The sequence below is a fragment of the Fusarium phalaenopsidis genome, assembly GCF_050370095.1.
Source record: "Fusarium phalaenopsidis strain FUZ10S chromosome Unknown contig_32306, whole genome shotgun sequence".
In the NCBI taxonomy this organism is placed as follows: Eukaryota; Fungi; Ascomycota; class Sordariomycetes; order Hypocreales; family Nectriaceae; genus Fusarium; species Fusarium phalaenopsidis.
The window spans coordinates 397171-410430 of record NW_028145403.1 but is presented as its reverse complement, the minus strand read 5'-3'; the positions used below and the strand labels follow the sequence as shown (position 1 = coordinate 410430).

Sequence of the window (13260 nt, the reverse complement as noted above, 5' to 3'; positions counted from 1 at the left end):
CAACAGAGCAAAGAATGTCTTGTTAGATCCAAGTTTGCCACCCTCCATACAATCCAACTCAGTGAAGGCTTGGATAAACCTTTTTGAACGACTTGGTCGTAGAGACCCTTTTCCACCACTGCTTAGTCTTTGGCCCAACACTAAACTCAGGTTCTGACTTTCGAATCAACTCTTCCAACAGTCCAAAGTTGTGAATATCAGTCGGTTCTGTTCCAGCTCCCCACATGGCATGCGAGAGCCAGGGTATGGCATGAAAGTCGGCTTCTGTGAGAGAGTCTCCCGCAGCGAACGGGAGCACGAGAATTTCCTCGAGCTTGTTCATACCGGATGCAAAGGTACGGTACTGACTGTGGGAGGTCTCGAAGAATTGCTGGTGATCGGCACCGAGCTCTGTGGTGTAGAGTCTATTCACTGCTCCATTCTCTTCCCTCTTGAAGCTGTAGAAAGCATTGTCAGGTGCTGCCTTGTGTTCCTGCTCGAGCTTGGTCTGTCGGTTCTGGAGAAAGTCCTTCCACATGCTAGCTTTCTTGGCCTCCATCTCCTTGGTATCACGAGCGTCAAAGAGGATGACATTGGTGTCGACGTCTGCAGAGTGAACGTGATCGATGATTTGCTGCGCCTTTTGTTGCGCCTTGGGGTCTTTGGGTACGAGAGTGGCTTCGCCTACGCTGTCCACGTAACGGAGGATGTCCATGCTCTGGACGAGGGGCTTTTCGAGGGCAGAAGACACCAGAGATGGGACGGTGCCGTGGGGGTTGATCTTGAGATATTCTGGCGCAAAGTTCTCCGCGGCAGCTGGGAAATGTGAGTGTTGATCCCAACGTGAAGGTGTTGAAACGTACCCAAGTTTATCTCCTTGACTTCGTAGTCATCTGTAGAAAATCCCTTCTCTGCCAAGGCAAGATGGGCAACGCCCGCCCACTGCGAGCCAACAAACGAGTAGAGAGTGAGCTGGGGCGAAGGTCAGTTCTGTTCAATTCTACCTGTTCTTTTGAGAGGGGACAAACCTTGGGGGCCATTTCAATTGTTACAAAGGGGATGCCGACTTTGCGGGACTGTGAAGTTTGTTTTCCCAGTGAATGTTCCGCTGTAGCAAGGCATTTTATACACTTTGGTTGCCAAGATGCCTATTTTCAACATCAAATTGATTCCACATGCACAATGCAGTATCAAAGGATTGCTACAGTCGTCCTAAGTTTACTCAAGTGGAATATTGGAATGTAGTCGGCTTGCTAAGCCAACCCATCGTCACCCCAAACCAGTCCACCGCGAGTACACGGTAATACATGCGACAGCTGTAAACAATCACCTCATTCAATAAACACAGATTCCAAAATGTTATTAAACTTCCAATGAGTTTGATCTGCAGCTTGCCTGGGTCCGAGCCATAAGCAGGACGCGGGTGAGATCTTAGTGCGTGTTGACTTTGGAATCATTCAGGGTTCAGCCTATGAGTTTAAAATATTTTACGTAACTGAAACCGAAAATTGCTCTGGCTTTGGAATTCAATGCCGGTTAACAATCTGGGGCAAACAATTCAGGACGATGAGATGGAATCATCCCTTTATTTGGCTTGAATGGTACAAGATTAATGGGAAAAGAATTAATGAAGATGAACTGCCGATTTTGGGCAAGGAAAGGAATCTTGAGGTGTTCTGTAGAGGTTTTCTGAATAGCATCAACGTGGCGGGCTCTAAGCCGACGCCCAGGCTGTAACTGCGTCGCTAGGAGACTACCCTGTGAAATGCCAGTGAATGATTGAAATGCAACATCGAAGATACCCGAGAGACTGAATCCTCGTGTGCAGCGAACTTGGCATTGATCGCTCGCTAGAACCATGCAATAAACACGACGACGTGGATCGCTTGAGGCTTGCCCAAGCTCAGCTGAACCCTGCCGCCGCTATCCCTGTCACCTTTGGAATCACTCCAGACCTTGAAACTCCAGCCGCAGGAAATATCTCCGAGACGAGGCACAGTCTGGGGCCCAGTAGGGCTGAGATCGCCCGGGAAATCGGCACCGAATAACATTCGACGTCACATCAAGGGGCTAAACTTGCTCAGCCTCTTGCTGCAAGCCGAGATGCCTTGTTGCGGAGATGATGGCTTCAGCGTAATTAGTTGATGCGTCGTAATTCTTTTGACTTGAAGGGGAGTTGTTGGATTGTATAAAGAGTAGTGAAGAGCACTCGGGACAGAACCATCAACAGCTTCACCATCACAACAGCCACCACTCTCATTTCAACACATTCTTTCAACATATCTGCCACAGTAGCCATCAAAATGCGTGTCCTCAACCTCGCCTCTCTCACCCTCGCTGCCATCTCCGGCATCGAAGCCCGTGCCGGCATCGACATTCGTGTCCAAGGCGGTTCAGCCAAGAGCGCAGCTGGCGCCGTCTTTGCCATGACCAACGAGCCTACCGGAAACAGAGTCATCGCTTTCTCTCGCAACGGCGATGGTTCTTTGACTCAAACTAAGGCGTACCTTACTGGTGGGCGGGGTCAGGGTGTTGACTTTGATACCCAGGGCGGTCTTCAGCTGGATGCCAAGAATAAGTATCTTTATGCTGTCAACCCGGCCGACGATCTGATCACCGTTTTTGCTGTTGATGGCTCGTCTCTCACCAAGGTCCAGACCATATACGGAGGTGACCAGCCTCTTAGCATCACCCTGAGCAAGAACGGATATGCCTACTCCCTCACCGGCTCCGTTGCCTCGACTGGCATCTTTGGCTTCAAGGTCGACGGCAAGACCGGAAAGCTCTCCCCTCTCACCAACGAGACTATCCCACTCAGTACCCCTATCGGTGTCCCTGGTGTCGTCGCTTTTGCCCCTGATGGTCGATCCCTGATTGTCACCAACAAGGTCGGCAGCACAATCGATGTCTTTTCCGTCGATGAGAAGGGCCAAGCCAGCTCCTCACCCGTCACCACCATGGCCTCCAGCGGCCTCCGACCTTTTGGTGCTGTTTTCAACAACGAGAGCACCTTATACGTCGTCGAGTCCGGCCTCCCCGCCTTCAAGAACAGCGCTCTGTCCACCTACCACCTCAATGGTGGAGAGGTTCCCAGCTTGACCGCCGTCACCAAGGCCGAGCGAAGCGACCAGACCGACGCCTGCTGGGTCGTCGTCACCCCCGACAACCGCTACGCATACACTGCCAACTTTGTCTCCAACTCTATCTCTAGCTATGCCATCTTCAGCAACGGAACCACTTCTCTCATCGAAGGCGAGGCCGCTCTCCCGGGTGATGGCTCCGAGCCTGTCGATCTTGCCCTCAGCGGCGACGGCATGTATCTTTACAACCTCCTCCGAGGCTCCGGCGCTGTTGTTGCTTACAAGATCAAGGAGGATGGTTCGCTTCAGCAGGTTGGCGACATGTTTGGAAAGGGAATGGGCCTTATGCCTGGACTTGGTAATTCTGGCCTTGCTGCTTTTTAAAGGGTTGGCGAAATGACTCTCCAAGCATAGACTGGGCAGTACACAGATGTCCATTTACCTGACTAGTATCTTTCTTTGCCTGTATTATAGTTATCGCATTTAGACCTTGCACTTGATTGTGTCATGACACACATCTTGTTGGTACACACATTAGAGGCTTCATATTTCATACCTATCCTGGCTAGACTACTCATCTGTCCATCATATCTAAATTACTCCTCAGGCTTGGGGAAGAGATCCTTATACTGAAGAAGGGTCTCCCGGAAAGGCACTGGCTTCCGACCCGTCAGCTTCTCAACATTATCCGTCGTATTGGCCATGTGTCCTTCGGCAACCATCTCGCCACAGCACATCAAATCGCCAATGCACAGCTTCATGGGCAACTGAGAAAAGTCACCAAAGAAGTCGGTAGGCAGTCCATGGTCCAGCCACCACTGCTTGAGCTCGTCGTCTGGCATGTCCACGAGCACTCCCTTATAACCAGTCTGGCTGCACATCCAGTCAAAGACTTCCTGGTTTGTGACGGCCTCAGGGCCAGTGATGTCGTATACAGTGTTGGGCTCTCCCTTGCCGAGCAGTAGGCAAGCAAGAACGCGACCGCAATCCTCCCGGGCAACATAGGCGCCGGCTTGGCCGTGGGTGTTTGTCAACCAGCGGTCACCGCAGAACTTGAATGAAGGGGCGAAAAGAGTGGGAATATTGTCAGCGTAGAGGTAGTTGCGCTGTATGCTGTAGTCCAGACCAGAGGCGTAGATGATTTTTTCGATAGCGTGATGGTCTCGAGGCAAGAAGGGAATATCCTCTTCGTTCTCGGCCTCAATTCCAGCTCCGATAAATGATGTGTAGCAGACGCGCTTCACGCCGCATGCCTTTGCTGCATCAACAACAGTCTGAGCCTGACGACGTCGGCCTTCACCAAAGAGCCATGTGGAGATGAATGAGACAGCCTCTGCTCCCTCAAACACGGCCTTGAGGCTCTCGATATCGTCATAGGTGGCAACAGCGAACTTGGCGCCCTTGTCTATCCAAGACTGACGCAACTCAACAGGGACGGCATCTTCTTTGTATGTTGTGAGAACTAGCTCGTCCTCGGGTTGAACGATCTCAACGGCGTGGCTGGCGGCAATCTTGCCCAGATTTCCATCTGCGCCGGTGAGGACGTACTTGGGCATGTTGATTGCTTCAAGGTTGATTTATATGGGTATTTGAGGAGAGAGAAGTGATGATGGGACTTTTAAGAAGACAGTGCGACTTATATGAGAGAATATCGAGCAAGGAACAAACTCTGATAGACGCCTGATAGCCCTATCCTTTATACTTGAAGCTGAGGGTATCCACTCGTCAACTGATGAATGGGTCCAACTATCAGATCACCCCAACACGACATCCACAATCATGCCACGCACCCGCATAAAAACAAGCAGGAACCGGATGATAACTATCCTCATGTGGCTCTCCAATTCCGAGGCATTCCCGATTTGTGGGTAAACGTAGATGCCGACCCAGAACGGCGGTAAAGACTTCGAGGCTATTCCCTTTGCAGGTAGTCCAAGGTGACATCACCTCATCGCCTCGCCGTGGGTGGATAACCATTCGATGTCGCGTAAAGCTCGCACCCTTCAAGGTCAGGACATCATGTCAGTGTCACCCAAGTGTTGCGTGGCGGATAGTTGGGGACTAGGCCGTTCTTCAAGGTGAGACCAGGCTATATATCAAACCACTTCTATATCGCCGCCGCCCGTCAGTTGATCCACTAAAGGTACGGAATGGTCCGGAGGCACATTCGAACGGACTTCCGCCGCCGGACCTGCCCATTACTATCGAGTAGCTTGGTGTCATTTCCTCGGCCTGGGAGGCTAGGTGAGACTTAAACTTTCAGGCTTTATGGTCCAAAGGATTATGAATGAGCGCTATTGTATATGGCCATGAAATGTAGAGTTGATGTAAAGAAGAAGGGCGTAGGAGGATGCCAGGCTCTGTGTTCGGGACAACAACTACAACAACGACATGAACAGAGACTAGCTAGGTATGAGTTCTCTACTGCAGGGAGTAGAAGGTTTAAAAAAGGCCACTGTGTTAGCATTGGGATATGATGCTATGATGTGTTGATAATGTGTTCTTTATTATAGTTGAAGCACGGCCCTTGATAGGTTAACTGAGCCAGAAGATCGTGAACAGAGACTGGTAGCAGAAGTGATTTAGCCTACACATTAACGGGAACGGTTTCGTTTCTATAGTCGTGTTAACTAATATGCTTTTATCCGTTCTCGCCAAGTTAAGCAAGTCAGGCCTTTCTGTGATGATGCGTTCGTTTGAGAAATAGTTGTTGAGTCATTCCAGCTCTCGCCCCAAGTTCAGCCACAGCCAAGTCTAGAAGCTAGCAACGAAATCCTCGTCTGCCTTGGCTCCAACTCTTTGCAATTCATGGTTGGCAATCAGAGATGTGCTGAACTCTCTAGCAAGGCCAGGACTCTCCCAGCCCGTAACCAAAACGAAACCTTTGCCTGTGCTTCCTCCCAATGCCTTGTGCTCAACGTCTTCAAGTAACCACCCTGTTGCCGCCGCCTTGAACCCTTTTAAGCTCTTGACCGACTGGACCATTTCGAGAGCCGATGCGTCAACTGCCGCAGCATCGATAGAAGCCGGGAAGTAGAACTTCTGGATGACGGTTGGAGTATCTTTGAAAGCGGCGGCCGGTGGAGACAGGCTTAACTCTCCTTCCGCCCCGTAGACATTGAGCATGGCATGTTTGAGGTTTGGAGGCCCGGCCAAGATGGCGCTCACTTTTTCCAAGAAAGGGCCATATTTGGGAGATTCGGTCGCTGCTTGGTGAGCCTCGATGCTCTCCCAGTCTGGCTCATTGTCAGCGCGACAAAAAGGCAAAAGGACGAAAGACATGACGAGTGAGGGGACACTCTTACCCACAATCTCTACCATGGTATTGGTGTTCTTTTCATCGACGCTGTAGAGGGAGCTGCGAAACCCCTCAAAGGAACTCAATGTCTTCAGGCAATCTCTCCAGATGCGGCTCCCTTCAGACTCAGGATCTACCAAGTTTGCTCCTGGTACCAACGAGAGCACTGCAAATTCGGTCGTGGGTCTAGCCATGCTTGCTTGGGATAAAATGGTACGTGTGTTTAAATGGGCATGTCATAGAAAGAGAGAAAAGTGAGGGCGTTCAAGACGCTGACCATGTCGCACAGTAGTACAGTACGTGGCATTAGCCCCCCTCGTGACCCCTTGTTGTCTGCATGTCTCGGGGGGTCGAAGTGCCCCGTCCGAAGGGGCGGCCCGGGTCTGGATATCTTGCGGTCCGCTTCCGACGAGCTCGGCAGGGTGGAGTGGCAACAAACGTCTTGAAAGAATCACGATAAATATTAGTCTATATGAGCCCTTGCTCGTAGTAAATCTATAAAGTAAGGAGAAATAAAGCTACCATGTTTCTTCTATTCTCATGACCACACCCCTCTATAACTTATACCCTCGAAGTTAAAGATATCGTGCCTTTGCCGCGCAACCTTTAGAGAGATACCCACTGTCGGGTAAGTACCCAGGCCAGTTAGTACGGTACTAAGAATCTTGATAAGGGGGAAGTTCTGGCCAACCAACCATCGGCGATAACGAATGGCTCTGGCCCTAGTGACGATCATTCGTCAGACCTCGTCCCAGAATCTGTGATTATGGGATAAGGGCAACCGCAACAGAGCAGCAACGTCCAAGACAGTGGTCATCTTAATCGACGGTGGACATTTGTCTGCGCACGGGCTGCGGGATCTAATTTATTCAGACGAAGAAGGCGGACACACCAGAGTGGACTCGAGCAGTGAAGTTGAAGACCACGGGTTGAGCTCCCTAGATGAGATGAGTGATAGCGAAGATGACCGTACCCTCGAAAACTCGGAAAATAAGTCGGAGGGAGTCGATGAAGAAACAGACCCTGACTTTGAGATGGTGGATGCTCCTCCAATCAAACCTACGCATCGCCATATGCCCAGCCGCAACCACTGGCACAAGCATTTCTCCCATCAAGGGCCTCCTCAAGATCTACTAACTCCCCATAGTACGCCTTCTTGGCCATCTAGGCCATCTTACACGCCGCCCTCGAGCCTACCACCATCTAGACCTCATATTACAGCCCCAGCCCCTGCGTCGGTTTGCTCCATGACCCCATCCGACTCGATCTCTCACATCCATAGTGACACACGAGAGCAACTTCCGGCAAAAGAGGATAGTCCTGTGGCTATGCGGGCTCAACTGAGAGCAAAGACACTTCCAGAAATCTACCAGGCCGTTGACGAAGTAGCCGAGAAGATCATTGAGCTCACAATACGGCGGATCAAAGTTCGAGTGTCTGTGACTGACCCCGATCTGCCAGAAGACCTATATGTGCAGAAGCGAAAGTGGCTTGTGGTGGCTGGAGGTATCAAAGAAGTTTTGGAAGAAAAAATGGGTCTACATGATGCATTACTTGGGGGGAAGTGGTGGTGGTGGATGTTTATTTTAGGAGGTCGAGAAGTTTGCCTTTCAACAACCTCCGCATACGGCAGCATCAAGCCGCTCTTCATGCCAACGTGCCGCATCAAATGTTTTCTGGAAGGCTAGCGAAGGAGACTTATCAAGAAGGGGTGGTTCGTTACGCACAGGCGGTACAGCGGCAAGGTGTGTCTCTTGGACGTCACAGCAACCTAGGAAATAATCAAGTGCTTTAGCAGATCAACCCTGCACTTCTCGTCGTTTTGCCCAATTGCATTATTCTTCCTGTATTAACTAGTAATCCTTGAGTCTCGTAGGTCGGCCCTTCATAGCTTGTTCCTCCTTCCCAGTCGGCTTGTAGTGTTGATGAGGAATGGGCAGAAGATTGTCCTAAAAGCGCCCTGCATTGCCCCCAATTGTCCAAGTTGGGCCAGTCAGGTTATGACGGCGAAAGATTTCTACCGCGTCGTTCAATGACCACTTCGTCCAGTCGGCATCGGCGTGGCGTCCGTACCATTCCGTAGCAAAATCCCAAATCTGCTCAACTGGCCGCACATCGCCCTTGGGGATTCCTCTAGTGGAACACCACTCGTCCACCTCAGCTTCGTCGCGGAACAGTAATTGGACCGAGCAGGTATATATGACGTTATCCCAGGCGTTTCGCATTGGGACTGGAAAGTGTACAACGTAGTCCTTGTTCAACAGCTTTCCATCTTCGACGGTGAGGGTCACTTCGTCGCCGATAGCACCAAGTCTTGTCGTGAGGGTCGCAGTGCCGCCTGCGAGCTTGATTACTCCAAGGGAGCACCAAGCGCAGTTCCCCCACCATTTGCGCTCGCCTGATGTGACAATGCAGGTCGTAGGCGCTGCTGAAAACGGGTGGGCAACCCAGACCTCGTCGGAATTTGGGTGCAGCACAACCCCATGGTAGTCTCCCAAAGCTTTGAGACCCTGTCGTGCAGTGGCTTCACTACATTGAAAACGGGTGGCGATCTCGTTGACAGTTGGGGGACGTTGGTTGGTAAGGAACGAGGAGATGATGGCTTCGTGTAGGCTTGAATTGTCCATGATGCGAACGCGGAAGAACCACTGCGCTCAAATACCGCAAGGGATTGGTATTCTTTGTATCCCCTGGTGCTAGGAGGGAGTGATTTGTGAAAATAAGGCGAAAGAGAGGATGGGGGATGTTTGCTTTATAGTGCTGTAGGTACAGTAGGTTGGTAGGTAGTTTCATTAGGCTGGAGTAGCCCCAGTGTGCTGCGGGCTTGGGTGGGGGCCGTTGAAGAGTGTCACGTTAAGGGCGTCAATGACATGTGTGGGTAGGTAGGGAGAAGACAGGCCAGTGCGAAATTTGGGCCTTTCTGTCGGGTGCCTATTTAACGGTGTTTTACATGTTAAGTTTCAAGGCCATCATGTATTGAACACTGTGTCCTTTGCTATTGTGGGTGATGGTCCCGTCTCCTTTGGAGACGTTATCAATAATCACAAGAATGGCACTCCTTCTATAGATACGTGGCCATAAAGACTGAGGGATAACACACAAGATACGAATTTGGCTCATATCATATGCATATTTATTCGAATTCGATATAACAAGCTCAAACGAGTCACCGCCCCTTTCCCCGAAGAATTAGCGCAGATGGCGTTAAGTTGAAGGCTGGTATGAGACGAGGTCGATTCGCACACGTGTAAGATATGACCTGCGGCCCTATAATGCCACCAGATATGCTCACTTTTTTATTTCTTTCGGAATGCACCAATTCCAGAGCTGAAAGGCATGGCAGGCGAACTAGCTCAATTGCCGAACATGCCTTAATCATCACAAAGACGCCAAAGCCAGCTTATCACACAGCGAGAAGGTCACAAGTGTGCTGACCAACAACATTGGGTGACTGTGTCTTGGCATTTCGACGAGCGTGCTTTTTCGGCAGCCAGTGACAAGAGAAAACACATTGGTGATAACCAAGCCTGGTGGCAGCTCCAAGCCACGTCACCTCATTTTCAGCTTCAGCTTATTCCTCACTTACGACTCAAACTTACTACTAGCAACGTCCTTCTACTTGGGCACCTTACGAGTTCATCTTCTCTTCGAAATAAATACACTCATTCTCCTGTTTCTAGTCTGCACGTGGTTAATATAGATATATGTAAGGCTCTGCTGACCTACGGCAGGAATGAATGCTGAACAAAACAGCACTAAAAATGCCCTCGCCATGCATCCTCATGAGCATAACGAGTTTTGCAAGCGTTGCTTCTTCGATGTGGGGTCAGTCAACGCTCAGGGTGGACACGATATGGCCTCGGAATGGCCAGTTGATAAATGTCACAGACACGACTCAGAAGACTTTGACCTTTTGGATTCTTCCTATGAGGCAGTCAACGTCCTCGACGGCGTCAACGACCTCGACGTCCTGGAAGGCCTCGAAGACCATATAGGAATGACAATATCCATCAATGGTACGCCTATCAAGGAGCTCGCCAGGGAAGTCAAATGCCTTCTTCAGTTCAGCCAACCCATGGATTCTAGTCGCTGGGCATCCATACACCCACTGGCATTGGGTTTGTATCAGCTGGCAATAAAGACGCCATCGGTCGCTCGACTGGTCCGTCAAGTCGCCCTCAATAAGGATCTCTGGCGGCAACAGCAGCTTCTGAAAGATGTTTATACACAATCAGACGAGTACATGCGTGCGATATCACCAGATACGCTCGCTCCCTTCTTGGAGTCTGAATTGGACGGGCTGCTTGGCCCCAGCGGCTTGTCTGAAACACAGCCCATTCTCGCCCTAGCTCAATCCGAAAAACACGATTCGCAGAGCCTCCAGGACATTCAATCCAAAGCCGCCACAGGATCAACTCCTAGTAATGTAGCCTGTGGCTCTTACATCGCCACGCTTCCCGAAGACTCAGGATATGGATCAATTGCTGAAAGGACCTTCTCTTCCAATCCCAAAACGCAAGAGGGGGCGGGAGAGACGGCACTGATACACGACGCGGCCGCTGATGACGATGCCAAAACCACGTACTCTAAAGTAACCAACGAGGATCCCATCCAGACGCGTGATTTTGTGCACGAGTTGGCCAGCGATATTTACGAGAAGCTGGGGCCTACGATTAATCCCGAAGATTGGCCACTTCTGTCAAGGACGCTCCCTGACCTTCTCAAAGCCCTTGCTATCAAAATTGGTAGCAATGGCAACTCACAGGCCCACCGAGACGTCATGTACTTCATACACAAGGAACACCAGTATTTGCGCTCCCCCGTTCCAGTCTGCCAAAACTGACTGTTGCTTCCAGAAACATTGTCGACAAAGTTCAGAACCTGATAATTTGCCCGCTGGAGGATGCTGAAGTACCATTTTGTGCTGACGTTGACAATATGTCACTGCGAGACAAGATGGACTTGTGGGATCAAATGTTATCCGTCGACGAGGACAAATCCAGTCACGGCGAGTTGTTTCAAAATGTGGCCGACGACGACTCCAGCACAGCTGCCTCATTCATGTACAAAAAGATGGTCCTTGAAAGCAAGGGCTATGACTGGCTGATTCAGAGTCTCAAGACAGAACTCTTACTCGAACGGGACGAAACTGCTTCCTCGAGCGATGGGACATCAATCCGACGACAGATTCTTTCCATGCTTCCGTCCGGGAATATCAGCAAACGAAGATGCCCAACCAATCACCATGTCGTGTTTCGCATCCCCACACCATCGAGCAATCATCTGCGCTCGGATCGAATCGTGGTTACTTCAAGTTCTTGCAATCTTCAATTGACACGGATTTCAACATATGTGGACCAGACCTGGCCATTGTTTGGCAGGAAAGTGCTCTCTGCAGTATCTTTTCTTGGGAACACACTCCAAGGTTGGGACCTTTGCACACATTGGTTTTCAAGTAAGACAGTCTTACTCGTCCTTCACCCCCCTAGCATTTAAGTTGCGAGCTAATGACCCCAAAGCCGTTCTGGGCGACGAAACGGAACTTTTAACATCTGCCGGACGGTCGCATTCGCTTGTCAGCCTCATTGGGCCGAGTTACTCTATCGCAGAAGTTGGGGAACAGCTTGCCTGGCTTGTGGCTGCTACCTCTGAATATTCATCTTCTGGCGATGGCGGCGTCGTCCTCGGCATCCCCTCAATTTCCAAGACCGGCACATTTCCCCACAACTCCTATCCAGCAACATGGGCAAGCTTCGAATTTCTTCAGCCACTATACAGTACTTTCTCAGACTCGGGAACCATTGTCGCGGTCGAAATAGAAGTTCTTGGGAGTAAGAAACTTCTCCAAGGACAGCCAGCAGCATTTTGGGATCGCTTGCTGGGATATTCATCTGGTCCTCCAATTATCCAGAGCTATCCGACGGCTCGGAGACGGGAAGGGTGCCCAGGCCTTGAACTGTCCTATGACATGTTGCAGGTTGCACGAAGCACCGGTTTCGGTCGAAGTACCGCCCTCAAAGAGTCCTTTGCTGCCCTTGTTCTAGCAGGAGCATCTAAAGGCGTGTTCTACTGGCACGAACCGCACTCATGCAGATGCTCCACTGAGTTTTTCTTGGAAGCACACGGAGACAGCATTCCCTTGCAACCACCTAGCGATGCGTTGAAAGGCGGTCGGCATGTCATCTGCGACTGTGAGCTCTACATGGAAACGGGTGAGCATCATCCCTCTCTAGTCTTTTCTTTCCTAATATCTTGTATATAAGGCGATAAACCCCCCTCGGCATCCACGTCTACCTCCAGCACCTCTTTAACTGGTGGCATTTTATCGGTGTCAAGCGATTCCGTAAACATCATCCAGCAGGATCGTGTGGGCCCTGGATTTTGCTTCTTCAAAAACGTGCTTCAGCATATAGTCCAAGGCTATCTCCGTCAGGCACCTAGCGATGGCGCATCTTTTGCAGGCAACGCGAAAGCATTACCCACTGGAACACGTTCATCCACCTCGAATGATGACTCTTCAAGGCAAAGCATGCCTTACAAACGACGCTGCGAGAACAAATACTCCATGGGCGATGAGGATGAGAACAACCTTCAACCAAGTAAAAGACTCAAGGGCCCGCTATCTCGTTCTTTGGAAAAGCCAAGATTTCTGGCTTGCCCATTCTGGAAACTCGATCCGAACAAGCATTGGGAGTGCTTTTTGAAGAAGCTCACAACGGTCAGTTATGTCAAACAGCACTTGAGTAGACGACATACCCCTGCTCTCTATTGTCAGACGTGCTTCGCCATTTTTGACGACGAGGCCCTCCTCGAAAGCCATATCCTCAGCAGATCCTGTGAACGAGATCCTCTGGAAAGTTTGGAAGGTATCTCGACAATTCAAAGCCGCAAGCTCTCCCAGAA

At 50.5% G+C, this 13260-nt stretch overlaps 6 protein-coding genes across 6 annotated transcripts; 2 read left to right on the top strand and 4 right to left on the bottom strand.

Moving 5' to 3' along the window:
* Positions 1-58: 58 nt before the first annotated feature.
* On the bottom strand, positions 59-1019 carry LRP88_10968 (glutathione S-transferase family protein; the record flags this gene model as incomplete). The annotated part of the gene is made up of 3 exons (XM_083247413.1): positions 59-795; positions 843-951; positions 1008-1019. The coding sequence occupies 3 exons, from the start codon at positions 1017-1019 to the stop codon at positions 59-61; spliced, it is 858 nt and encodes a 285-aa protein (XP_083096561.1).
* A 1263-nt stretch (positions 1020-2282) lies between these two features.
* LRP88_10967 (lactonase family protein) lies at positions 2283-3443 on the top strand (the record flags this gene model as incomplete). Its single annotated transcript, XM_083247412.1, has 1 exon — positions 2283-3443. The coding sequence occupies one exon, from the start codon at positions 2283-2285 to the stop codon at positions 3441-3443; it is 1161 nt and encodes a 386-aa protein (XP_083096560.1).
* Positions 3444-3655: 212 nt separating this feature from the next.
* Positions 3656-4615, bottom strand: LRP88_10966 (uncharacterized protein; the record flags this gene model as incomplete). Its single annotated transcript, XM_083247411.1, has 1 exon — positions 3656-4615. One exon carries the CDS (start codon positions 4613-4615, stop codon positions 3656-3658), a length of 960 nt encoding a protein of 319 aa, XP_083096559.1.
* Positions 4616-5813: 1198 nt separating this feature from the next.
* Positions 5814-6551, bottom strand: LRP88_10965 (antibiotic biosynthesis monooxygenase family protein; the record flags this gene model as incomplete). The annotated part of the gene is made up of 2 exons (XM_083247410.1): positions 5814-6295; positions 6365-6551. 2 exons carry the CDS (start codon positions 6549-6551, stop codon positions 5814-5816), a joined length of 669 nt encoding a protein of 222 aa, XP_083096558.1.
* A 1755-nt stretch (positions 6552-8306) lies between these two features.
* Positions 8307-8984, bottom strand: LRP88_10964 (alkylmercury lyase family protein; the record flags this gene model as incomplete). The annotated part of the gene is made up of 1 exon (XM_083247409.1): positions 8307-8984. One exon carries the CDS (start codon positions 8982-8984, stop codon positions 8307-8309), a length of 678 nt encoding a protein of 225 aa, XP_083096557.1.
* A 1145-nt stretch (positions 8985-10129) lies between these two features.
* Positions 10130-11200, top strand: LRP88_10963 (uncharacterized protein; the record flags this gene model as incomplete). The annotated part of the gene is made up of 1 exon (XM_083247408.1): positions 10130-11200. The coding sequence occupies one exon, from the start codon at positions 10130-10132 to the stop codon at positions 11198-11200; it is 1071 nt and encodes a 356-aa protein (XP_083096556.1).
* Positions 11201-13260: the final 2060 nt, after the last annotated feature.